General features: G+C 47.3%; 1 protein-coding gene across 1 annotated transcript; it reads left to right on the top strand.

Annotated features, from left to right (window-relative positions):
• Window positions 1-939: 939 nt before the first annotated feature.
• On the top strand, window positions 940-25853 carry LOC115611667 (ovotransferrin-like). Its single transcript, XM_030494934.1, has 25 exons — window positions 940-1137; window positions 2952-3115; window positions 3331-3439; window positions 4671-4862; window positions 5059-5194; window positions 5636-5691; window positions 6987-7156; window positions 7281-7467; window positions 8553-8707; window positions 9599-9692; window positions 9827-9862; window positions 10555-10713; window positions 11754-11898; window positions 12820-12884; window positions 13302-13486; window positions 14311-14497; window positions 14913-14949; window positions 16237-16304; window positions 16729-16842; window positions 16953-17047; window positions 17880-17957; window positions 19513-19595; window positions 20029-20165; window positions 21136-21190; window positions 23538-25853. The coding sequence occupies exons 1-25, from the start codon at window positions 1095-1097 to the stop codon at window positions 23752-23754; spliced, it is 2967 nt and encodes a 988-aa protein (XP_030350794.1). The 5' UTR covers window positions 940-1094; the 3' UTR covers window positions 23755-25853.

The following is a 25853-nucleotide window of genomic DNA, read 5'->3' as shown; positions in this document are numbered from 1 at the left end:
GAAGGTCACAAAGGGAGGCTGGTGTTCTTGAAAGCCAACCCAGGAGCTGGACCTCACCACTGGGCTTCCTACAGAACCCTTGTAGCTTGTGGTGGGTGGATGTGGTGGGTGGACCAGCCCCCAGTGCTGTCTAGGGATGCTGTTAGGGCTTGCGGGTTAGCTGATGTGGTCCAGGGACTCTCATTTAGTGTGCTTGTGCCAAAGTCAACCTGAAGCTGGTCTTGTAGCCTGCAGCAAAGATCAGGACAGCTTTTTCGGGGCAGATTGAGCCTGGGGCAGCATCACAAAGGCAGACCTTTGTAAACCTAGCCATGCCCCACTGGTCCTGGCTGCAGGGAGATAAATGAGGAGTGGTACAGTCAGGTGGAGAGGTTTTGCAGAGGAAGGGGGAGGAAAGTGACTGCTAAACTCAGCGTTTCTTCCCAGGTTCATCCCAAGAACTTAACAAACGTGCAGTGTGATGTTTCCTGCTGGCTGCAGGGCATTTATTGAGCTGGCTGCTCATTGCCATTGACCCTCTTTGCCTGTGCAAGGAGCTTGCCAAATCATGTGGAAGGATCATTTACTGCCTTTCAACCCCATTGCCAATGCACTCAGTGTGCTGCAAGGCAAAGGGCGACGGGCACAACAGCAGCAGTTACTGGCAAGCATGAAAAACTCAGGGCTGGATCCAGCAGGGACTTTGAGAGATCCGGCTGTGCAAGGCAGGGGGTGACCAACACAAAAAGAGCCTCTCCTGCGGCGTTTCAGCCTGCGGGGAATTCAGATGTCACAACTTGGGAATTTTCCACCTGAAGCCCCTTGGAAAATGAAAAGCACCTTGCCCTGCTCTGACTCCCGCCTGCAGAAGGGTTCAGTGCCAAATTGAAAGGCTTCCTAAAAATGGGCTGATCCAGGGAGGGGGGCGATTTAGGAACTATTGAGAAACAAGGAAGAACAAACAGTGTTAGGTCATTGCTTCTGCAAACACAGCCAGGGCTGTTCTTCTATAAAAGGGGGAGAAAGCAGCTCCAGAGCCATCACAGACTTGGAGGGGACAGTCTGTGACCAAGGATACTGCACCCCCTCCTCGGCACCTGACTCCCTGCCCAAGTATGAAACTCATACTCTCCGCTGTGCTGTCCTTCGGGATAGTGGGTAAGTGCCTGCTGAAAGCAGTTTTGGGGGAAAGGAAGAGTTAAAACCTCCCGGGACCCCCGGCTCTTCCCTAAGCAAGGCTGTTTTAGAGCTGCAGCACGTGCCAGACCCAGGCAGCTGTAAAGTAGAAGCCAGGACATAAAGCGATGCTTGCTTTGGCAGCTGTGGATCTCTGTCAACAAGGATGGCATTTTGGGCATTAATGACAGCCAGCTTTTTCCTTGGGCCAGTCCATAGAGGTCTGCAGCTCCCCACAGTAAGCTGCTGAGCACCTACCTGGCAAGGAGAAGGGATGCTTAGCATCTGTTACTGGGGAGGAGACTGCTCCGGAGAGGCTGAACACCTCTGCTGCCGTGGGGCAAAGGGAAAAGTCACCCTTCAGCAGCTGCTGTGCTGGGAGAGGAGCTGTGTCAGCCGGCAAGGGAGAGAAACCAGAGCGAGACCTGCCTGCCGAGGCGGCGTGTGTGTTGGGTTAAACCTGAAGGCAGTGATAAAATAGAGCTTATACAACAACAGACCCCACATGCTCCCCGCTCTGCTCCTGCGCTGCTCTGTCCTGCTGCTGCAGCTGCACAGTGCTCAGGCTCTTGTGCATCTCATGCCTAAATCATGCGGCTGCAGAGCTGGCTCTGCTTGAAGACATTCTTTCCCTCCTCTCTCTCTCTGCTCACAGCTTTGGCAGGCAATGGGCAGGTAGACACAACAAGGAGATTGCTGCCATCTATGCCTGACCTGGGGACCACTGCCTAGAAAGGGAAAGAGGGGTCCCCTTCTTTAGGCATCCCCCAAAAAGTGTGATGGTGATTAATATGCTCTGGTGGGAAGTGCTCCCTGTGCCACTGGCATCAGGAAGTCCTTGAGCACCTTTGCTGAGTACTAGCATGCAATAATGTCTTACTAATTGTGATGAGTCCCTCCTCCTCCCCGGCTTGGAAGGAGCCAAGAGGTTGCCCAGAAGCTCTGTGGCATGGGTTAATCTGGAGGTGTTTGAATGAAATGTGCCATCAAGGGTTTGGAGGGAGTGAGCTGTGCATGCACCTCTTGGTTTGCACAATCCTGCCAGGAAGGGGCAGAGTTAAGGTGAAGCGTGCGGTACAGGCTGGCCACATACCTTGACTGCAACTGAAGAAGGTGTGAGACCTCCACCTGAGGTCTTTGCTATGCTTCAATCTCCTAGAGCAGCCAGTCAGCTGCATTTACTGACTGGGGGACTCTTAGAAGAGAGGACGGTGGTGGTGGTATGTCATCTCTCTTACTGAGTGTAGTGAAGGAGGTGAGATATAAAGAGACTCAAGAGAGATATAAAGAGAGCTAAATATATCAGACCATCTAGCTGCTAAGGTCACTTAGTGATATACTGAGTTGTGATGTACTAAGTTGGTGATGTACTGAATATAGTCTGGCCAGGTCAGAGTTGCTCTCCCTTTGGGCTTATTTGCAAAGACACTGCTCCAGTGCACCACTTTTTTTCTCTGATTTTGCAAAGTCTTGAGTTTGATTGCTATTGAAGTGTGTGGATTTGTTCTCCTACTCCTGTGGATGTTGCTGTGAGCTCAGGCTGCTTGAATCATTATGCTGTATGGGACATTCATTACCCAGAGACAGGAATGCTCCTCCCAGGTGTTCTTGAAGGTGCACGCATCAGGCAAGAAAGAAATGACCTAGGAGATGTGCAAAGGAGATCCTGCATGTGGCTATCACCCAAGGCCACGACTGCAGGGAACCAGAGAGCTTGTATTCACAGAGATGCTGTTTCTCTCCAATTGGTGTCTTTCTACTTCTCTGAGACTATTTATTTCTGGTTCTTTCTACAGCCCTGTGTTTTGCTGCTTCCCCCAAGACCACCATCAGATGGTGCACAATATCCTCAGCAGAAGAGAACAAATGCCATAGCCTAAGGGACAACATGCAACAAGAGAATGTTGCATTGAGTTGCCTGCAGAAAGCAACGTACCTTGACTGCATAAAAGCCATTTCGGTGAGTGGGCAGCATCTGTGCTGGGCACTGTGAGGATGTTTCAGCAGCCTGTTACACCAGGAGGAGGTTGGAGTTTCCTTTGAGTCACTGGTTGATACTTGTGATCCCCCTGTAGAGGACTCACCCACAAGGATTGAGCAGAGACTCTGGGGAAGCGTTTTTCCCTCATGTGTCCCTGCTCTTTGTTTATTGACTGAAATGTTTTTCTTGTTTAGAATAATGAAGCAGATGCCATCAGCTTGGATGGTGGTCAAGTTTTCGAGGCAGGCCTTGCCCCCTACAAGCTGAAGCCCATTGTTGCTGAGGTCTACGCACAAAAAGGAGGTACATCTTCATGCAATATTTTTAAGCCAAGTGGTGGTAACAGGCTGATAGTTCAGGGGCCACCCTTTCCCTGCAGAGCTCCCATGTTATTTCTGTTGGGTGCCCAAGATGTCGCTCCTGGCTTCCAGATCCCAAAGAAAAATGGTGGGGAGGGTGCCCCATTTCTGGTGTTACCTGAAATAAATCACTGAATCCATGGAAGGAGAGCGCCATCAGCAGAAATCATGGGCCTCCTGAAACATGGCATAAAAACTGTGCTGGTCCCAGAGATCGTTTGCTTTCAGTGACCTTGAACTCCATGGATAAAATACTGATCTAGACAGCAGAGACAACCTGTGTGTATCTTCCTCTGCAGTCATCAAAGCAGAAAAAAAGATTAAAGTAGTAATAGCATTGCCATTAGTGGTTGTGGAGGAACACACAGTTGAGATTGCTGTGGCGAGAGGTGCAGGCAATGCACAGAAAAAAGAAGTATAAAAAGTACTCTGCAGCAATCCCTTCTGATAAGAGTTAGCTCCATTGCTCCATCCCTTCTCATGCTCTGTACCATCCTTCATCTCTCCTATCTTCCTCTCGGGAACCAAACATACAGATATGTATAATATCTTAGTAAGATACTATTTCTCCAGTCCCACCACATACAAAGCTCCTAATCAATTTTGACCTCTGCCCTGGAGCTCAGCCTGTTTCTACACATGCTCATGATTAAAGCAATGTGGAAGAGCCATTCCCAATATAGTAGCTAACAAATTACAGATATTAAATGGAAAGATGTGGTATCTACCACCCCTAAAACTCAGTAATTTTATTCATACGTAGCATGGGATGGACTATGTATAATTTTGAAGGCTAAATGTGGAATTTCAGTCTTGCAAGGCTTACGAGTGCGCTTCAGTGGGCAACAGCATTTGGGAAAAGACTTGCCAAAGAAGATTTGCCAAAAAGAGTTGTTGAAGCATCCTTACAAAACTACGGGCATGTCTAATGTCTGTTCAGTGACAAAGCATTTTGTGTGTGATAGTATTTCCTGGTCGCTTATCATTGCAAATTGTGAGGTGCAGTGTTGGTTTGATATTGGCAGTGTAGTTCACCCCTAAGAAAATGGGAAGACCATACTACTAGTTATTTGGAAGTGAAGGACTTTATTCTCTGAAACTGGGGGTTGGCAGGATTTGAAATGTTCCTGAGTTCCACTTTTTCCTTGCTTTTCTGTTTTTTTCCTGCACTGCAGGCTCCACAACCAGCTACTACGCCGTGGCAGTCGTGAAGAAGGGAACAGGCTTCACAATAAACAACTTGCAGGGCAAGACCTCATGTCACACAGGCTTGGGCAGGTCTGCTGGCTGGAACATCCCGATTGGGACACTCCTCCGCCGGGGAGACATCAAGTGGGATGGCAAAGACTCAGGCTCCATCGAGCAAGGTGAGGTGGGAAACAGTGAGATAAATGGGTTGGAGCTAAGCTGGTGGTACAGTGAAAGCGATGTTGCCTGATCTATGGAGGTCCAGAGATGGCTCATGGAGCAGCCAAGTCATTGGCATTCTTTGTGCATCCCCTCCCTTTCAGATCCTTGTAAAAGTGAATTTTAGACTAACCATTACTTCTTTCTCATCCATAGCGGTGGCCAATTTTTTCTCTGCCAGCTGTGTGCCTGGTGCCACCACTGAACAAAAGCTGTGCCGTCAGTGCAAGGGGGACTCCAAAACCAAATGCTCCCGCACGGCACCTTATTCTGGATATTCTGGAGCTTTTCAGTGAGTGAAAGTTATTTTTCCTTTGGGGAAATATTCTAGCCCTGTTTTAGTTATTCATACCAGCTTTTGTTATACTAGGAGGGGCTGTATTGTAATCTGGGGTTCTGAGGAAATGAATTTATAGCACAACTGGGAGTGCTGGTAATGAAAGATCCAATTAGTGATAACTGGCAGGCAGCTAGTGGGAGATGACAGAGGAAATGCATTGCAGGGTTTTGCACAGACTTAAGAATGCACAGCATTAGCATTGTGCTAAGTCTAACTAGGCTTCTTGAGCATTACTTCTTTGCCATTACATTTTCTTCCCTGACAGCATTGCATTTTGGGAGGAAAACCACTGCTCTGTGGTTGCAGTGTGTGCTGAAGTAATTTGCAGAAGCAGTAGACAGGGAACTACAATGTCTGGGTTTTTAACACCTCTTCTGTTCCTCCCACCTGCAGCTGTCTGAAAGATGGAAAAGGAGACGTGGCTTTTGTGAAACACACAACTGTTCAAGGTAGACCTGCAAGATCACTTGTTTCTCTCCTTTCTAGTCCAATCTCTTGCTGCTACTCTATCCTGCAATTAGTCTACACTGTGCAGGCTTTCATTCCTCTCCAGGTTTGCCCTAAACCTCTCCTCCTTTCATCTTTAGAAACATGTTTTGCACACTGTGGACTGACTCATCCTTGTTATTGAGAAACATGAAGATGGTAGGGTCCACTTCTTCTTCTTGGGGTTTCTTCTTTGAAGAAGGAAAATCTGCTTAAGTTCAATGGTGTTATCATTGGTGTCACATCTCAGGGCCAGCTATACTGTTATCACAGCAAACACAGGATGAGAGGTGTAGGCAATTATGCTCACTCATCCCTCTGGGAGGGATTTTGGAGGGAATTCAGCCCACAGCAAGAGCTCACTAACTCTATATTTCTTGGAGATGAAAGATGGCCTGGCATGCCCAGGCCCTGCAGTGAGCTCAGTCCTGGTCATGAGGCAGGAACGCTTGTCTTGTGAGGATGTGTTCAGTGTGGTGGGTTTGATCAGCCTGGGGATGAGGTGGCTTTGGGGAGACCTCAGAGCAGCCTGCCTGTACTTGGCTAGCAAGAAGGTGAAGCCAAGATCTGTATAAAGGTAGACAACAGAGAGATGAGAGACAATAATCATAAAAGGAAACAGGAGAGGTTTGGACCAGAAAGAAGGGGAAATGTTTTCTCTTAAGGACAATCAAGTAGTGGGACAGGTTACCCAGGACAGCTGTGCACTCTCCATCCTTGAAGGTTTTCAAGATCTACCTAAAGCAACCTGGTGTACCCCTGCTTTGAGCAAGGGGCTTGGGCCAGGGATTGTCAGAGGTCCTTTCCCTGTATTCTCCTGTAACCCCGTGATCTCAGACCTGAGCTCTGTTTTCAGCCTTGACATTGGCTACCTACTGGCCTTCACAGACTATGTGCAGCTCCTGACCTGTTCAATCCATTTGTATGGTGTTTGTAAGTCTATTTTGTATTTGTATCCATTGTACATGTCTGGGTGTCTAGGCACTACTGCCATGTAAATCCTCTCACTGTCGGGTTAGTTATGTCAGAGGCAGAGGTAATCTCTCTTTCACAGGCACATGTATTCTCCTTTTCTGCATTGCCTTCATACAACCATGATAACCCTACTACCATTGCAAAGAGGGTGCATGCAATCTGTCTTATGAAAAAAATTCTCCCCTGAGCATCACCAGAAATAAATTCATTACAAAGCTGGCCCAGACTGGCTTTTCTGTCTATTTTCATGGTGATACAACTCATGATTCCTCCCTTCCTCCAGAAAATGCCCCAGATGAGAAGGATGAGTATGAGCTTCTGTGTCTGGATGGCACCCGTCAGCCTGTGGACAACTACAAAGCCTGTCACTGGGCCAAGGTGCCTGCTCATGCTGTTGTGGCTCGAGATGATAGCAAGGTTGATGACATCTGGAACTTCCTGTCAAAAGCACAGGTATCATCAAGCTCTCCTTTACCTCCCCAGGCATCCGCTCTTCTATCCTCTGACTTTACTTGCTCTCTCCAGCTTTCCAAGAGCTTTGGTACAGTCATTTGCAGATTATTTTCCCTCATGACAGGAAAGATTTGGTGTGGGCACAAGTGGCTCCTTCCAGCTCTTTGGGCCACCTGGCAAGAAGGACCCAGCCCTCAAAGACTTGCTTTTCAAAGACTCTGCTGTCCAGCTGAAGCGTATCCCAGAACTGATGGATTCCCAGCTCTACCTGGGCTTTGAGTACTACACTGCCATCCAGAGCATTCAGAAAGGTAGGCAGGACGTTAAACACCAACATCGTGTCAGCGTGAGCTGTGTTGAAGAGATGGCATTAGCAAATACATCTAGGCAAAAGGAACACGATTTTTTCCAAAGACAGACAGTATCCTCTGCAGAAGATTTCCTGTGAAAGGTATTATCATTAAAATCACACCATCTTCGCAAACTTCACTTACATTAACAAAAGGAATTTGTTAACTCCAAAGTCAAAGTAACATCATCACCACACCAACAAAGGTGGAAAATTTACACACACTCCACCCCTTGTCCCTTCACTACAATTACGACAGCAAAAATTGCCCATGGTTATTCAGCTGGTGGTAGAGATTTGGCATAGTCAAAACTGCTGCTTAGAAAAGCCATTTCTGAGACGTAAGAGGAAGGAACACCCCAGGACACCAGGTCCAGTATTGGCCACTTGAGGGAAACAGTGCGCTTTATTTCCATCTAGACTCATCAAGCTTTTATTGATGTCCTAGCTGGCTTTCTGTGAGTCAAACATCCCACAAATGACCTCCAAAACCCACTTAAAATGTACAGTTGCTCAGAGACCTCTGTGGTAGGCTCAGCCACTGTGGCTTTTATGGAAGGGGGTGCATGGACTTCATGTAGCACCAAAACAGATCATTCAAATGCCACTCCACATAAACATAACTAGGTTGTACTTTTCCAGCTCAATCCAGTCTTAGTCTCATGGTTGTTTGGGCTGTGAGGTCTGGAAAAATACGAAAAATCTCATAGGCAGCAATAGCAAGTACTATTAATGCATGCTGGTTTAGTGGTTGTGATATTTCAGCTGACATGAACCTGCGTGAATGGCTTGTGTTATGCAGAAATTCTCCTTTCTGACCTGTATGTTGATTTTTGAGCATCCTTCAGCTCAAGAATCATCCCTTCTATTCACACCAGCCCAGGGCTTATTAAGCAAGAACCTCTTGCAGTGAGCAGGAGCAGCAGGTTGGTGTGTACAGATGGTTTCATGGCTGAGTAAAATAGAAATAGAAAGTAGCCTGCTTATAGCCTTACTGTTCATCAGGGCTCTTGGCTTATCCTTGGTCTTCCTCTGCTGGCTTTACAGATCAGCTGAACCCCAACCGCAGAGAAAACAAGACACGGTGGTGTGCAGTAGGCAAGAATGAGAAGAGCAAGTGTGACCTCTGGAGTGTGGTGAGCAACGGGGACGTGGAGTGCATCGTGGCAGACAATACCAGGGACTGCATCATTAAGATCATGGTATGGCTTTTTTCTTCTCCCTGTGAACCTTCCAGACAGAGAGCAGCATTGCTTCCTTCAGCCTGGGAATTGATGGGGTGGAAACAGGGAGCTTTGTGAGAAATACCAGTGGGTAGAAACCAACCTCATCATAGGGACAGGGCTGACTAGCTTTGCATCAATTAACATTCTTTAAAAAAAAAAAAATCATTGGAGACTCTTCTTTCTTGAAGTTTCCCAAACAAAAATCAATTTTCTGCTGTGAAGTAACCTTTTATTTGGAAAGGGAAGGTGAAATACAAATTTTGAGAAATGCAGAGAAAAGCAGTTGCCTGCTTAGAAGAGGAGTGATTCCATAGCACAGACGAGGACGCTGGTGGCAGCTCAGGGGGTTGAGTCAGTACCATGAAGACAGTACAAAATGTGAACTTGAAGACGGGTGAGATAAGGAGATCTGTTTGGCAGGGAAGCATGCTAGGAGAGGCACACAGCTGAGCCTGAGAGCATCTGGGGAAGCAAGCTGCTGCTGGCGGTGGTTACAAGCTCAGGGGAACCTCAAAACTCCCCGTTTGCATCAGGTGGGGTGTCCTTCACAGGTTGACCCCCTGAGGAATAAAAAAAAGATATGTAATTGCTAAAAAATTCCATTATATACCTCCCAAAGTATAGAGGTGATGACCACACTGGGAACGCAAGCCAGACCAGTTTCATGATCAATGAGTCTACTGTATTACAAGTCATTACCATGAATGACAATGTGACCCTGCCTGTCCATAAGCTAAGGGATGGCCTCTCACATCACCATAGCTCCATCTCCTCTACAGCGAGTGCTACTTTTACAATTTGATTTCTGAAAAGCACTGGTCTGGGGACATACGGGGTTGTTTGATTGCTGTGCCGTTTTCATTGCAGAAAGGTGAAGCAGATGCTATCAGCTTAGATGGAGGTTTTGTCTACACTGCTGGTGTGTGTGGCTTGGTGCCAGTGATGGGAGAAGTCTATGAGGGTAAGCACAGCCTGGGCTGCCCCTCTGGGTCCGGGTGGTGGGAAATGGGCTGGTGCAAAAGCACTGGTTTTGTTCTGTTTTTTTAATTTGCCATATCTTTTTATCTACTATCTTCTTCTTTTTCCCTCCATCAGATGACAGGCAATGCAACAAACCAGAAGGAGAACCAGGTAATTACTGCCAACAGAGGGACAGAAACCAGTCCTGATGGATATAAGTAGAAAATATGCAGTTGTGAGTAGAGAATAAATGGCCAGTCTCCACACAAAGAGCCACTGTGTCCATGTAGATACTACAAGTCTGGGAGACAAATTTAGTAGCCAAATGGAAAGCCTGGGTCTGCAAGCAGATATCAAGACAAAGCATACAGTAACAGCAGACATTTATGTTTAGCTGCTGCTATCTGGAGCACAGTCACACCATAATGGTGCCAGGGCTGCGAACAGGGATAGAAGGTCTGGGTTGTGCCATTAGCAAATTTTTCTTTATAGAAATGGGAAGAGGGAGAGGAAGGAAGGTTTTAGTCCTTTGCTAAAGAGGGGAAAAGAAATCAAGAGGGGATAAGAAATGACCATGTATGTCTTGCTATAACCTTTTCACATACTCAAGTGTCAGAGTTTGGTGAGGGGGGAGGGCAGGAAATGTCAGGGATAATAGTTTCCCAGGAGCATGGTGGGAGAAGATGCATCACATCTACAAACTCTTCCATTGTCGCTGCCTAGCAAATCATTTATAAGTGCAAAGTATTTTTGCTACGCTGTTCATAGGTGCCCTCTCCCAAGTGGAGCCAATGCTTTCCTAAGGGAGCATAGAAGGATCCTTGGGTCAGTCTTTAATTCTCCTTTATTTTATCTTCTGAAAGCATCCTACTTTGCCGTGGCTGTTGTGAAGAAATCTGATGGTGATATCACATGGAACAATCTGCAGGGTAAGAAGTCGTGCCACACTGCTGTCGGGAGAACTGCTGGTTGGAACATCCCCATGGGCTTGATTCACAACAGGACGGGAAGCTGCAATTTTGGTGAGTAGTGTTTTGTATCCATTCCTTCAAGCTGGGAATCTGCTTGCAAACATGTTTTCACATCCTTCATCTCATCTTCAAAGTTTCTTACGCCTCAAACACTCCCACCTGGAGGTGAGAAACGGAGAAGACTCTTATTTAAGGTTTCACTGAGCAAAGATCTAGGCTGTTGGTGACTGCTTTGGAGTAAGATATGGCACATCAGCTGCTTTCGGGGGGCTTTGCTTTCTTTTTACATCTCTCCTCTTCCCTTTGCAGCAGCCCAAAAGGTATTGCCAAAAAGGGGATACAGGCTGCCCTGGTGCTTGTGCAGGGTGTGGAGTGGGGGTGAAGGATGGGTTTATCAAGCTCAGAAGGGAGGGAAGGGCTGAGAACAAGGGACAAGGGCTGATTTTCGTTCAAGAAACTTAAAGGGACTGCTCTGACTGTCTGAGAATAAGGGAGTCAGAGTCTGCACTGGCTCTGGGACTTTAGAAATTGTCTTCTACAATACAAGATCAACTTCTACATCTGACTTTCAATCAGTGAGAATTACAGTGAGCCCAATGAAAATAATTTGGATGTATTATCGACCAAGGCAAATTAAGCATACAGTTATTAAAATGAAATTTCTAACTGCAAGAAGATGGTGTCAGTAAGTTTTAGACTCAGCCTCTCCATCCTCTTGCCTGGCTTTCCCCAGATATCTGGCAAATGCTGCAAAATGCAACTCTGATGACCCATAAAGGCTGTGGAGGCTTGGGCTGGCTCTGGGTGAGCTGAGAATGGTTTGCAGCAAAACCAGTCTTCTTTTTCTGCCAAGATAGTGCCTATTGCAATTGAGCTTTAGGCCCCACTTCATTATCAATAATACTGGCACAAGTTTCATAGTGAAATCTGGATGCATGCGATTTGCTGCCCACTGAATCATGCTCCTTCTCAAAGCCAGTTTATAGCTCCGAGTGACCACTAATACAAATTCAGCACAGGAATGTATTATTATAAGAAAATCTAACTTTTCAGTGCAAGGAAAAGTTAATTTTTCCTATTCCTGCTTTCAGACGAATACTTCAGTGAGGGCTGTGCTCCTGGGTCTCCTCCTAACTCCCGCCTCTGCCGACTCTGCAAGGGCTCAGGGAGGGTCCCACCTGAGAAGTGCGTTGCCAGCAGCCATGAGAAATACTATGGATATACTGGAGCTTTCCGGTAGGTGGTGGAAAAACTCAGGCTGCTCCCAAGTACCTTAGGGCTAATCACAGAAGTGACTGGTAGATCACATACAGAGTACACCTCACGCTGATGCTAATTTGCTGACCCTCCTCTTTTTCTCCATTGCACTGCTGAAATATGTCTGTAATATTATACATATGCTATATGGGATTTTTTCTTTATGCAGCTTCCTGCAAAATCATATAAAATGTTCCCATTCTATAAAACTAATGCCCTGGTGCTTCCATGCAAACCTTGAGAGACTCAAGCATTTTGGCCAGACCTTCTACAATGGCAGCAGTGCTACACTTTTAACACAAATAAGGAGTGTTAAAAGATGGGGACACACAAACAATGCTGCCAGTAGACACTCCTTCTTTACAACACTGCTTGGCTTAGCTAAAATGAGCCATCCTCTAAATAGTGCAGAGAACCAGAGGTCAGCCCCAGAGGTCACCAGAGTGCCATCTCCTCTGTACCCACTCAGCATCAGGTTAAGTCTAAGTAATTCATATGGGGCATGAATTTAAAAAGAGAATGAATCTTTTTTCATTTACATCTAATAGCAAAGAGACCCTGCTTCAGGGTTTGCAGTCCTTTTGGTGCAAGTTAGTGTTTTTACAAAGCTATTAATACGCACAGGCAGGCACTGCAGAAAGCAAAGCAAATTCTGAACCTGGCCAAACTGCTTCTTTCTGACAATAAAATAAATTGGCTACTTATCATGTGAGGAGGACACGTGTTTTTCTCCAGAATGAGTTAAAAGACTCATATCCTTACAATATTCACGGCATGGCTCCTTGGAGAGCTGTCCTTGGAGATTAATTTTAGAAAATAAGACATAAGCCAGAATAAAATCTGTAGGAAAGAGCCAGGATTCGAGCACCCACATCGCTTGCTTTTCTTTGCACTTCCCAGGTGTCTGGTCGAGGAGGGGAATGTGGCCTTTATTAAGCATTCGATCGTCGAGGAAAACACTGATGGTACGTGGTTATTCTGTTGAATGGGTCTTGGCAGGGCTGCCTTCCCCTGCCTGCATTATTTTTGCATCTCATCCTGGGATGCATGTTTGCATCCCAGTGCAGAACGTAGCAGGAAGCTTCACCTGCTTGTCTTGTCAACCTCACCCCTCCCACAGGAGAGGCAGAATTCAAGCGTCAGTCAAGCTTTCTGCCCAGGGTGGCTTTTCCCAGGCACTTTTGCAGGGACACTTTCCTGCTAGATATCATTTAATTTCAGCTGCACAATTATTCAGGGGGTCCTGAATAATAACCACAGGCTCCTGCCTTGACACCTTTGCGCAGCACTCCAGCAGGAACAAGTGCCTTGCTTAGGTGTTGTGAGGCTGATGTTTTTCTGCTACAAAGATCTCTGAATCTCCAAATCAATTCTTTTTAAAGGCAAAAATAAAGAAGACTGGGCCAAAAATCTGAAAATGGACCAATTTGAATTGCTGTGCACTGATGGGCGACGGGCAAATATCATGGATTACAGAGACTGCCACCTGGCAAGAGTTCCGACCCATGGTGTCGTCACACGTCCCGAGAAAGCTAAGCAAGTCCGTGAGCTGCTGGAGAGACAAGAGGTGAGTAATAGTGGCAGTGGAGGAAATGTTCTGGGGTTGTCCTTATGCAGCATGTTTGCATTTTCAGAACAATGAGTTTCCCCAAGTCAGCGCAAGGTAGAAGAAGATTTTAACTTAGCAACACAAGGTGACAGCCTTGTCCCTCAACCTCCCCCTTCTTTCATCCCTTCCAAACCACTCTTTCTCCTCTGCCACCTCAGTAAATATGCATTTAGGTAATAGCCATATCGTGGTGGTTGCTGTGCCATGCTATACTTGTGTGACATGAGGTTATCACCTCCTTCTCAAGCTATGCTCTTTCAGGTGTGTTTCAGAAACTCCTCTGAAATGCCTGGTCTCTAAACCAGCTGAGTCAGGCAGAGCCCTGAGAGGACAGAAGCCTTCCTGCACACACAGTGTCTTACAGCTACTGCTGTAAATGTAACCAGAATGAACCAGCTCTGATTTTACACTGAAAAGCTTAGTATTTCCTCTACCACCAGGGCCTGCTCAGAAGCACTTGGGAAGTCAGCTCCTTTTGCTTCCAACTCATGGCTTAAGGCACAAGGACTTGCTGGCAGCATCTGCCGATGAGTTCTGCATGTAGTGACATGTTAAAATGGAAACAAATTGTTTTGACAGTCATGCCATAACTGCACCTACCACTGAGAGATCTCTCATCTAACCACACAGACAGAATATTCAATCCTAAATCTCTGGAGCTTGGCTGGGGGCTCCCCAGGGTGATGGTGAAGAAGTAGGACTAAGAGCTAGGCTTGTACAAGCTGGATCTTGCCAGCTTTCTACGTTTTGCATATACTTACCTCTTTGTGCCTTTATTTCAGAAACTGTTTGGAACAAAAGGAATTGAGAAAGAAAGGTTCAGTATGTTTCAGTCTCAAACCAAGGACCTTCTGTTTAAAGACTTGACCAAGTGTCTGGTCAAACTCCGCCATGGCATAACATACAAGGAATTCCTTGGAGATCAGTACTATGCTTCAGTTTCTAGCCTCAATACCTGCAATCCATCAGGTAACTGTAACACCACAGGAAGAATTGCAGTTCTTAGCCCCGCAGGCATGGACAGTTTACTCTGTAGCTGTTCATTTAACTTTTTTAAAGCAAAATGAGGATAGCTCATGAAGATGCCATTATACTTTATTCAAAGTTCCTTGGATGATCAGTCTGCTTCTCTGGCATCAACAGGGATCAAAGACTTTTACTCACCTTTAGAAAACAGACATTTTGAGAGACAGCAAAAAGAACCCACCCTGCCCCATCAGTGTGTGTTCAGTGCAATCTGTGGTTAATACATATGGGGGTTTTTGTGGCACACTGGGTATATTATCCATGCAATGATGATGTTGGCATGGCAGGGTGTGGGCTGTTGGGATGGGGGGTGTTTAAAGGCAGGATCTGAACTTCTCCCTGCCCTTTCCCTTTTCAGATCTCCTCCAGGTGTGCACCTTCCTTGAGGACAAGTAGTGAGACGGGAAGGACCCTTGCTGGAGGGGGAGGAAACTTCAAGCAATGACTCCTCTTGTGCCCTCAGCACCAAACACTGACCTGCAGAGGGCTCTTTACCTTCACTGCTTTCTCTGCCCTTCCTCATCACTCTGAAAGTGGCTGTCGGAGACTTTCACTGTTCTCTGCTGCCATCACAGCAAAAAATAAAATTTCAAATCTAAACAGGTTTCCTGAGATTTTTCAAAACGGTTCGTAAGCGCATTCCTTCCCCAGTACCTCTTGCTGTAGGACACTACCAAATACCAACATGGCTATTGCCACTTAAGGCTATTGCTGCCCACTAGAGAAATTTGTTTGAACGTTTGCCAAAGAAAAATGGTTTAAATATGCCCTAAAGCCTAATGAACAGCTGTTTTGTACTCTCTGTGCTTTTGCTTCACCCAGGTTATCCCACTATCTCCACAGCAGATGATAGTTGTCCTGTGTAGTTGAGACACAGGAAGGGGAATAATGTTTCTGCCAGGGAAGCTGAAGGGTGAAAAAGTCCCACATGTAGGTGGGCAGCCTGACTCCAATCCATGGTGAAAATAAAAAGGCAAGACAAAAGGGTCTGCTGAGGCTCTCTGCTTCAGAGGAACAGATTCTGGGATAATTCTGGTCCCAACCCTTTCGTTAAGGCAGGCATGGAAGAGCTGCTGGCTTTGAGGGAATGAATATTTTGATGAGCCCAGAGTGATGATTTCTGGACGCATATGGTATGTGCTGTGAGGAAGTCCACTAGCCTGGCTGAGATCGCCTTGGAAGACAGAAATGTAGAGTCTGATTGGGAGCAATGAAATTTAGTTTCTCACGTTTATGTCAGATGAAGTATACTGGACAAATGGCTTTTTTAACTAGCAAGAGATCCAGTTCCTCTGAGAGCCTGCTTCTGCAACTCCCTGACTACAGCTGGAAAACTTGCCCCAAGAAAAGCTGCGTCATCTGTACTCTGTATCAGGTGTAACCTCTTGCCCCATGAGTAGAAGGCATGGAAAAAAGGAACCTCACCAGCGGATCAGAGAGTCTCCAGTCCAACCTCTCACTCAAAGAAAGGGGTTGACACATTCAAGCACTGAGAACCTCCAAGGATGGTGACTCTGTGACCTCTCTGAACAACCTGTCCCATCGCCCAGAAGTGGCTCGAGTTTCTCTCTAATACCCACTCTAAACATCTAGATTCAATGTATTTCCCTTGCTCCCCATCATGAAAAGCCTGGCTCCATCTTCTTGCCCCACACTGCCTTGCCTTGCCCTGCTCCGCCTAGCCATTTCTTCTTCAAGCTCAACAAATCCCACGGGGCGAGTCTCCAGCCCCCTGCCGGTCTTGCTAGCTGTGAGCTTGAAACGGGGAGGCCAAAACAGGGAGCCCCAAAACACACGGAGTACCTACATGTGCAAACACTTCACGGCGCTTCGAGCCTCAAACCAAGGACGAGGGAGGCAATCGCCTCCTGGACCTCCACTCCCTCGGGATATTACAACTTCCCAGTGCCTTCCCCTGCACGAACCCCCCCTTATGCGATAAAGACAACGCGCTCGCTGACATCCAGGGCCAGTCCAAGACACGGAGCCCTGTGTCTAGTCCTAGTTTGCCTCCCGCTTCCTCCCTCCTCCTCTTCCTCAGCACCCGATCTCCATCCCTGCAATTCCAACTCCCCATCTCGGGAATTCCAACAACTCCCATGCACCCCCGCGCCCCCCGGCAGCCCTCGCGCGGGGCGGGAAGCGGAAGCGCGGCGGCCAAGGCGACGTGTGAGCCATGGCGGGGAGGCTGGAGCCGCATCTGGAGGCGCTGCGGCGGGAGCTGCGGGTGCCCGACCCCACCGTGCTCTCCGTCCTGCTGGCGCTGGTCGCCGTTATCATCACGCTCCGTGAGTGACGGACCCCGCGGGTCTCTGGTTCCCCCTTCCCCGCGCACATCGCGCCCCTGTGGTCCTGCCTGGGAGCACCGGGCTGAGGCGCTCCGTGCTTTCTCCCGCAGTGATCTGGAGGCTGGTGCAGGGCAGGAGGAGCAGCCGGAAGGCGGTGCTGCTGCTGGGGCTCTGCGACGCGGGGAAGACGCTGCTGTTCGCGCGGGTGAGCGGGGAACGGGGACGGGAGTGCTGGTGGGTGCCGCGGATGGAGCTCCAGGCGGGGAACGGCCCGGCTCCGGGCAGATGGAGGTGAAGGTGGTCCAAAAGATTGGGAAGTACGCTCTGTTCCTTCTGGGTTTAGCAATAAAATCACGGACTGGTTTATGTTGGAAAGGACCGTAAGATCATCTCGTTCCAACCCCCTGCCATGGGCAGGGACATCTCGCACTAGACCATGATGCTCAAACCTTTGTCCAGCCTGGCCTTGAACACTGCCAGGGATGGAGCATTCACCAGTTCTTTGGGCAACCCATTCCAGGGCCTCACCACCCTCACAGTAAAGAACTTCTTCCTTAGATCTAACCCGAACTTCCCCAGTTTAAGCGTAAACCCATCACCCCTTGTCCTATCACTACAGTCTCTAATGAAGAGTACCTCCCCAGCATCCTTGTAGGCCCCTTGAGATACTGGAAGGCTGCTATGAGGTCTCCACGTAACTTCTCCAGGCTGAACAGCCCCAACTTTCTCAGCCTGTCTTCATACAGGAGGTGCTCCAACCCCTGATCATCCTCATGGCCTCCTCTGGACTTCCTGCAGCAGCTCCATGTCCTTATATTGAGGGTACCAGAACTGTACACTATATAAGTACTTTACTTTTTTCCTTTAATGTGTTCTTTAGGGGAAAATACCCAAACCTGAACGTGTTTCATGCACATAAATTGAAATAGATATCTCAAGTCTGTTGCCTCTTCCAGATCGTGTCAGTTTCTGAGTGGATGAAGGGCAATACTGGTGTTCCTCCAGCCTCCTTCTGAAAGTGATTTTTTCCCCCACAGCTGTTGACAGGCAGATACCGGGATACGCAGACTTCAATAACTGACAGCTCTGCAGTTTACAGGGTCAGCAATGACAAGGTGAGCAGGCAGGTTTCTGGCTGTTGCTTGTGCATGGTTGCGGCAGCAACTTGTGTCTTTGTGTTCCCTGTGCTAAACCTGGCTTTATGGTTTTTGTGCTGTTCAGTCTTTCCAGCTTGAAATCAGTCCCCAGTTTGGTCTGAGTGTAGGATAGGATTTTTCTGGGCGATCAGAGCTGAGAAGATAGAAAAATACTGGGAGGTATTAGGGACTTCTCAGCTCTGCAGGCACTTTTTAATCTGCTTGTCAAATTGTGAAATTTGACTGAAAACCAGTTCTGTGTGTCATGTTTTGAAATGTGGCCAGCGTGTGGTGGTTTTTTCTGTAGAAGAGGAAAAGGAGCTGCTTTTACAAGTGGAGTGAAACACACAGCACTGTGGGGACAGCGTTGTGGTTTGCAGCAGGAGGGAGATTTGTGAGGGAACATTGTTCTGTCATGCTTGGTTTATTTGCTTGGCAGTAATTTCAGTTTCTCCCAAGAAAATCTGAAGTTAAAAGCTTTAGCAGGCTTAAAAAGAACCTCCAGTTGAACTTCACATGGGCTCAAAATTTCAGGTCCTGGAGTGCTACAGACCTAGTCAGTTTCAGTTTATGGCAATTTCTTTCATTTCAGAAGTGTTTCTTCCTTGTGCTGGGTGCACATGTGGCAGTGAAAGCAGCAAGCTGGCAGCATGGTATGTTCTGGGGAACTGTAGAGGATGTTTTTGTGGCTTCTCTATGGTGATCTTCAGTAACAGTGTGATAAGAAGAGGCTAAAAATTTAGTGAAGGGAAGTGCAGGGTAATATTTGTGTCTCTAAGATTGAGCAGGCAAGTATTTGGAGGGGGAGAGGAATGGGAATGCTGCAAGCTGGACTGCTGCTTTTCTCATTGTTAATTAGTATTTTTGAAATTGTAGACAAGGTTTCCATTACAATCCAAGAGCATTGGGTAGGTGGGCTCTTGGGTAGTGTTCTCTTCCCCTGTTGAGAACAATGAGCATCATCCTGAGAATGGTGACATGGCCCTACTTGGCCCCATCTTGATCAGGAGCGTGAGAGAGCCATTTGTGCTCTTAAGTGTCCTCGCTTTGGCTGGCAGGCTGTGGAAAGGGAAACATTTGCAGCTTTTAATTTAAAAAGTCTCTTGCAAGGGCATTTTTGTGTTATTCCCAATAAAGTTTTGTGTATTTTGGTAAGACTTGCAGTTGGGTAGATCATGTGCATGAACGGCTAACTTGATTCAGAGGCTCTTTTCTCTGCGATCATGCTCTGTCCTCTCAGCAACGGTGAATGGTTTGCTAGTATTGGTGCCCTCCTTAGTGAGTCCTGGCCATGAATGTTGTTCCTCAGCATCTTTTTTGCCTGTCAGAATTGGGCTGGTGGTGAGACTGCACAACTGAGACTGGGGAGAGTTACATGCTTCTGCCTGGTATGGGGATTCACACACCCACTGCTGCCTCAACACCAGGCTAACTGGAATCCACTAGCAGACTGGTTTTCCCCGCTCTGCGATCACTGGGGATCTAGGTGCCCCTAGATTAGGTTTTGCTAATGCCTTCTTGCTTTTGTCCTCAGAGTGCTAACGTCACCTTAATCGACCTTCCAGGCCATGAGAGTTTGCGGCTTCAGTTCTTGGAGAGATTCAAGGCTGCAGCCAGGTAACTTGGAGGAGGTTGGCGGGGAAGGATGGGGCAGGTAATGTTTTGGAAAGGGATGGAAAATGATGGTGCAGGGGATGCTGTAAGCTGGACGGGATTCCATCTGTGTGGTGGTGCCCTGAGGGACAGAGCTTTGTGATGGGGTAGCAAGGCTTAGTTATTGCTTTCCCGCTTACCTGTGTCTGTAGTGCATCAGGAGGCAAAGCAACTGCAGTGGGGAGGTTTAGGGGATGTGGTATATTCCTGGGGCAGAGAGGAGAAGATTTCCTGCTGGGGCTGGATTCAGTGCATTTCAGACAGCACATGCTAACCTGCTCTTGGGTTGGATGAGACCATATGTGGAACAAATATGTTAGCTCAGGCTGGAATGCTTGTAGGGGAAGGTGGTTGCAGAACTTCACACGGAGCACATGTTCTTCCCTTTCTCCTCCAGAGCCATCGTGTTTGTGGTGGATAGTGTGGCCTTTCAGCGGGAGGTGAAGGATGTGGCAGAGTTCCTGTACCAGGTCCTGGTCGATAGCACTGTGCTCAAAAATGCACCCGCACTCCTGATCGCTTGCAATAAGCAAGGTACGTGTGCTGCCTTGTGGGCTGGACATCGAATTCAGGCCTTGAATTGAATGAACCTTAGGGGTTAATGCCATGGATGCTGAATGAATCATGGATGCAGGGTTATATGTGCCCTGAATTTCTGAGGGGTTGGGATTTCAGCAAAATGAAGGCTGGAACTTAGTTTTAAACTGGGACTACTCAGCAGGAACATTTCTGCCAGCCGCTGGAAGAATTCTTAGGTCAGGTATATCTAATAGCTTTGCAGAGAAGCACCACTTGGGAGAGCTACAGCTTTTTAGATGAGCTGAAGTAAGGCAGGTGGCTTTCTGCTTGTACGGAACTGTCTTCCTGAATTGGCAGACAGCTGAAAATAGGATTAATTTGAGCATAATGAACTATTTGTACACACTTCATAGCTTCAGTGTTAAAATCATACAGCCATTTAGCTGGTGAGATTATATATTTTCTCTTGACTGGACTATCAGGAACATCCAGTTACTGGAAAGAACTAGATTTTCAGATCCCTACAGCTTTTACAGTGGAGATGTGACTCCCTGTATAACAATCTGAAGCTTTTGGGCACTATCAGGTTTGGTTTTCTTGGTTATTTTTATGCACTGCTTCACAAGTTGCCTGAGGCCTTCATGGCGCCACATGCCGTAGGTTAAAAAGTGCTGTGTTGAGCTCTGTAATGCCAGGACAGGTGAGAGTGCTGGGCTTGTCACTGGGACGTCAAACCCCATCCTTTGTTTGAATCAACTTACTGCCCAGCAAGAAGAGATTAATTCCCTGCATTATATCAGGATTCTGTGTTGCTCCCATTCATGCCTGGAAACCCAGGCTCTGGCATCCCTTATCCTAGTGCAGACACAGCCATCTTTGTCCTGGTAACTTTTAGGACTGTACAGTGTAAGTGTGCCTTACTGTGCCTTTAGGAAGAGGTACCATAAAACCAAAGGCCTGATTTCCTTTTTGTTTCTCTCTCTAGATGTCACAATGGCAAAATCAGCAAAACTTATTCAACAGCAGCTGGAAAAAGAGCTGTAAGTATGAAATTGGATCTTAAACCCTGTGAGCTTCTCTCTTCTTTCTGTTTCTTACCTCGGTGCTCAGTGGGCTCCCTTTAGAGCTGCATCTGAGTTCATTGTAGAAAATGAGCAGTCTGTTTTGTCTGCTCAGGTGTAACCAGGATGAGAGAACATTGCTCCTTGTAAACTCATGCAAAAAAGCAGTAGGCACAAAAAGTGTATGGCCTCCTAGAAGCTGTGGGTTGGGGAAACAACATCCCAATCCTTCCCTAAAAGCTGCCATACCTAGTTCAGCGATACCTCCCATGTCCCAGGGCACTGTCCTCTCTCAGGTACAGTCAGGGTTCGCTTCCAAATGTAAGACTTTCTCTGAGTGGTGTGAAGATCTCAGTAGCTCTGCTCAGTTGTACTGGCATGGGTTGGGTTTTCTTTGCAGGGCTTCTCTGATTCAAAAGGGCTTGGCATGCAGAGCAGAGAGCTGGGGAGAGAGCCTCTAGTTTTCCTGTTCTAACAGGCATTGCAGGAATCTGGGACCCCATGTTGCTTCTGGATCCCCCCCTAGGAAGAACATTAACCTGTGGAAAAAAAATTATATATGATCTATTGCTAATTTCAAGTTGTAAGAGGAAGTGGAACAGGAGAAAGTGGCTTATAGTGCTATATTGTAAGCTGCCAGCTGAATGAGCTGACAAGTCCACCTGGGGAAGGGGGCGAGTAGAAGCTATATTTTTTTAAGCTGTATTTAATCTGTGTGTAAAAGATTTCTGCCTGTGAGTCCCATAATTGTAGTTGGGTCAAATCTGCCCTGAGAGAGACCTGTGCAGATCTTGTTTTGTGATGGACTTCACTAGCATCTAGTAGAGATTATCCTTCCCTACACACACTCAGAACTAGATATTTTGCCTTCCTGTTGCCTGTGGATCCTGTTTCCTAGTTTACAGTTAGCCCAAGGTGGTATTGGGGGTAGGAGGAGGAGTGTAGCTCTTTGATCTCCAAACTAATGCATGTTCATGGGATATGGCTGTCTTGTTGCCAAATGGTGGATGTGGCAGTGTGTCATGGTTTAGGTTTAGTGTTAGGTTTACTCTCGGACTCAATGATCTTAAGGGTCTTTTCCAACCTAAACAAACAATTCTGTGATTCTGTAGTATCTTTGTCCAGTAGACAGCAGCAGCGTTATTTGTGCTGATGCCTCTTCCAGGCTGAATACCTGAGCTTCTCATTCTTAAGGGACGAAAGAGTTGCCACATATTCAAGCTCTCCAGGAAAATAAGAATTCCTTGGTTCTGATGTTGAGCATTTGCTCGCTATCTGTGTGTAGAAGTTGGATTTCTAGGTAGGTTATATGTGCCCTGTTAGGCAGTGTTATTCCTGCAACCTGGTAGACTGCTGCTGTTTTCCTCCCTGTGCTGCTGTACTTGGATGTCTTTGTATGGAGAACCCAAGGAAGTGTCTGCTGTCTTAATCTGGAACTCGCACCTGTGGGCAGTGTTGCTCTTTCCCTGTGTCCCATTAGTTTAGCTCCATTCCCTGAATAAGGACTAACTGGAGTTGACTGAGTGCAGGCACTGCCAGGCTGCTCTGTCTCTGAAAGAGATGCAGCACTCCATCCAGGAGGCTCTACTAGGCAGTCAAGAGACCTGAGCAGAGATTGGTGTTTCCATCTGTGCCTGGTGCAGCCCCTTGACCTCCCTAGCCTCACTTTTTCAGGCCTGGTGAGTGTGGACAAGGAGGTCCATCCTTCCTCACCACATGTGGCAGGGAGTTGAGATGCTGCAGCAAGCTGAAGGGCAGAAGCAGTAATGACTTTACAGCCTGGTCCTTAGGCAAACATTGCTCACGGGAGCAGCGGGAGACTCAATCCCCAAAGGTATTTGGCACACTCAAGTGGCAGTGGGGTGAGCCCCTGCCTGATCCCTCTGCATGATTACAGGTGCCTCTCCCTTCCCAGTTAACCTGTTAAACTTGTGTAGGTCCTGAGCCCTGTAGGCTAAGTCGTGTAATTCTTGGTGGCTGGTTTCTGCCACGGGGGTATTGGGGAAATTGAGATGAGGAGATCATCACCTGACTCTTTCAGTGGTTTATTACAAAACAAAACCTGTTTAAGCACCTTCTCCTTGAGCGGCCTCCTGTCTTGCTGTCTTGAGCCTCTCTGCAGCTGTGCCTTCTAGCAGGTATTTAGAAGTAGTGGCCAAAGTGCCTGCCCCTGCCTGTGCCTCACAGGGCAGAGCCGTGGGATCTCTACCCTTGGTGTATCTGGTATCCTGCTAACTGAGCTGGATCCAGAACATCTCAGCAGCCATGGTATAGGTAATGTTCCCCTGGTTCGCAGTTCTTGACACTTTCCCTTCTCTGTCTGCAGCAACACCTTACGAGTGACCCGCTCCGCAGCCCCTACAAGTCTGGATGGCTCAGCCATTGGGGGCCCTGCCCAGCTGGGGAAGAAGGGCAAGGACTTCGACTTCTCCCAGCTACCCATGAAGGTGGAATTTGTGGAGTGCAGTGCTCGGGGCAGCAAGGGAGAGGAGGGAGATGCTGACTTCGAGGGTCTCGAGAAATGGCTGGCCAAGATCGCTTGAACGGAGAAGAGCAAGGCTGGAGGGAGAGACTTGGAGAGGCACGACACTTGGGCATTGAATGAAAAAGAGGGTCTGAAGCACTCAAATCTCTTCTTGCTGTAGAAAGAAGAAACTTGGGCTGGATATCAGCATTGTGGTATCTTCCTCTGCTGCTCATGGGCTTGTGAGCAACATGACACAATTGCTGGTGTGATTTCCTCTGTCTATTCATGCTGCAACATTTTTTTTTCTCTCCCTTCTTCCTTTGTCTTGCTCTGGGATGCTGACTGTCTGGGCTTCTGCATGTCCTTGATCTTTACGCTTTCATTTGGTAGTTGCCAAGCAAATTAGGAGGGAGTGCATTGCCAGGTGAGTTTTACAGATTGGAGTCAGCTTACTGCATTGCGACCCTACTGCCTCTCAAGAGCTGCTGATCACCTCCTGATTCGGAATTCCTTCCCCAGCCTCTTGCTGCTTAGGAGCACTGTGCACATCACCTATGCTGTCCTGGCAAAGTGCACAGACTCTCAGGCAATCATTGAGTATAAAATGGTGTTTTCCTCTGTGTCTCCTACTTTGCTGTTCTTCCAAACTGGTGCAGTTCCATTTCTGTGGGACTGGAGTGGTCTATCAAAGCAAGGCTAGCAGATCTGCCTTTGTCACTGTGCTCTGCCTGTGTCCAGCTCTGGTGCCTGTATCTTCAGGTGATTTCCACTGTTGGATAGTTCTTGGGAATTTTTCTTTAATGAGGGCTATGTCCTAAATGCTTGTTTCGCTCTGCTTCTCCTTCTCGTACTTCAGACATGTATGCACATCCTCCAAGTGGCAGAGTTTATAGTAAGGTCTTAACTTGTAATTATAAGGCGGGCATGTTTTCACATTCATACCTACATTACGTGTGAGATATGGCATGACAGGCATTTGCTGTGCAGTCCCCTGCCTGTCTGCTGCTCCAGTGACTGCAGCAAGATCTTTTTTTGTGTGTAATTAGTCAGCAATCGTGGCAAAGAGAGGGAAAGTCAAGGAGCTGCTAGCAAGGTAGTGTGATTCTTTCTCCTGAGGAAGATGCTCAGTAAAGAAGGGAAAGAAATGTTTTTCCCAATTCATTTATTTGTGTGTGGTGTTTAAAACCAAAGTGGCTGCTGTGTGTGTGATCTCAACTGTTAATCTTGTAGGGAAGATTCAGGGAATGCCTGTCACCAGCTGTCTTGGTGGCTCTGGAGGCTGCTTGGAGTATTGGAGGACTCTGATTCAGCATGCTTCTGAACTGTCCAAGGGACATTTGCTCTCCTGCTTCCCATGCTCTGGTCAGGAGCACTGGCTATCCAAAGGGAGATCTTCCCACAGCATTGGTGGTGGTCAGGCGTGAGATAAGAGCCTGGTGCTGTGCATTCAGCTTCCCCTTCTTGATCAGCCTTAAAACAGAGTTGCCTTGCCCAGCAGCTACATAGAGTTTTCTGCGCTGATGGGGTGTCATTTCTGTGCTGCACCTGTGTGAGGAGGATTGCTCTCCACACTGTGAGGTCCTATGGCATTGACATTTCCCCTTTGGTTCTGATGCTTCTCCTTCTGTTTTAGAGCTCTTTTCGTCCTTTGCAGGCTCCTCTTCTCTGTTTTGATGCTCCTTTTATCACTCAATTGATCTATTGTGTTCTTTTGCTTTCTGGGGCATTCTATGCCTCTCTGTAGCATTGCGGAGTGTTATTAGTGTTGTGAAGAGCAAGAGCAGTCTTCAGCAAAGACTTGTGCTCGTAATGAAGCATTTCTAGTCTTGTGAACACAGTGACTCTTCTACTATCCTTGCAGGAGGTGGGGAGGGTTATATTTACGAACTATGTTATATTTCTTGCAGCCAGAGTATTGTTGGAACATGTTTGTCATGCTTTGAACTCCTTTAGCTGGAGATCCTTTTTTAGACTGCCTGCTTTGAATTCATAATGCTGAAGTGACAATATTGCTGTTTCTTTGCGTAGTTACTCTGCTTGCAAAGACCTGCATCCTTGAAAAGCAAAGGCCAAGCGCCAGCCTCTGCTGGGGTGAAGTGGGAAGGTAGCATGAGGCCATGATTGGTTTTAAGTTATTGTTATTAAAAATATTCCTTAAACTCTCCTTTTTTTTCT

Source organism: Strigops habroptila, chromosome 8 (assembly GCF_004027225.2).
Source record: "Strigops habroptila isolate Jane chromosome 8, bStrHab1.2.pri, whole genome shotgun sequence".
Lineage (NCBI taxonomy): Eukaryota > Metazoa > Chordata > Aves > Psittaciformes > Psittacidae > Strigops > Strigops habroptila.
This window is presented reverse-complemented; position numbering and strand designations above follow the sequence as displayed.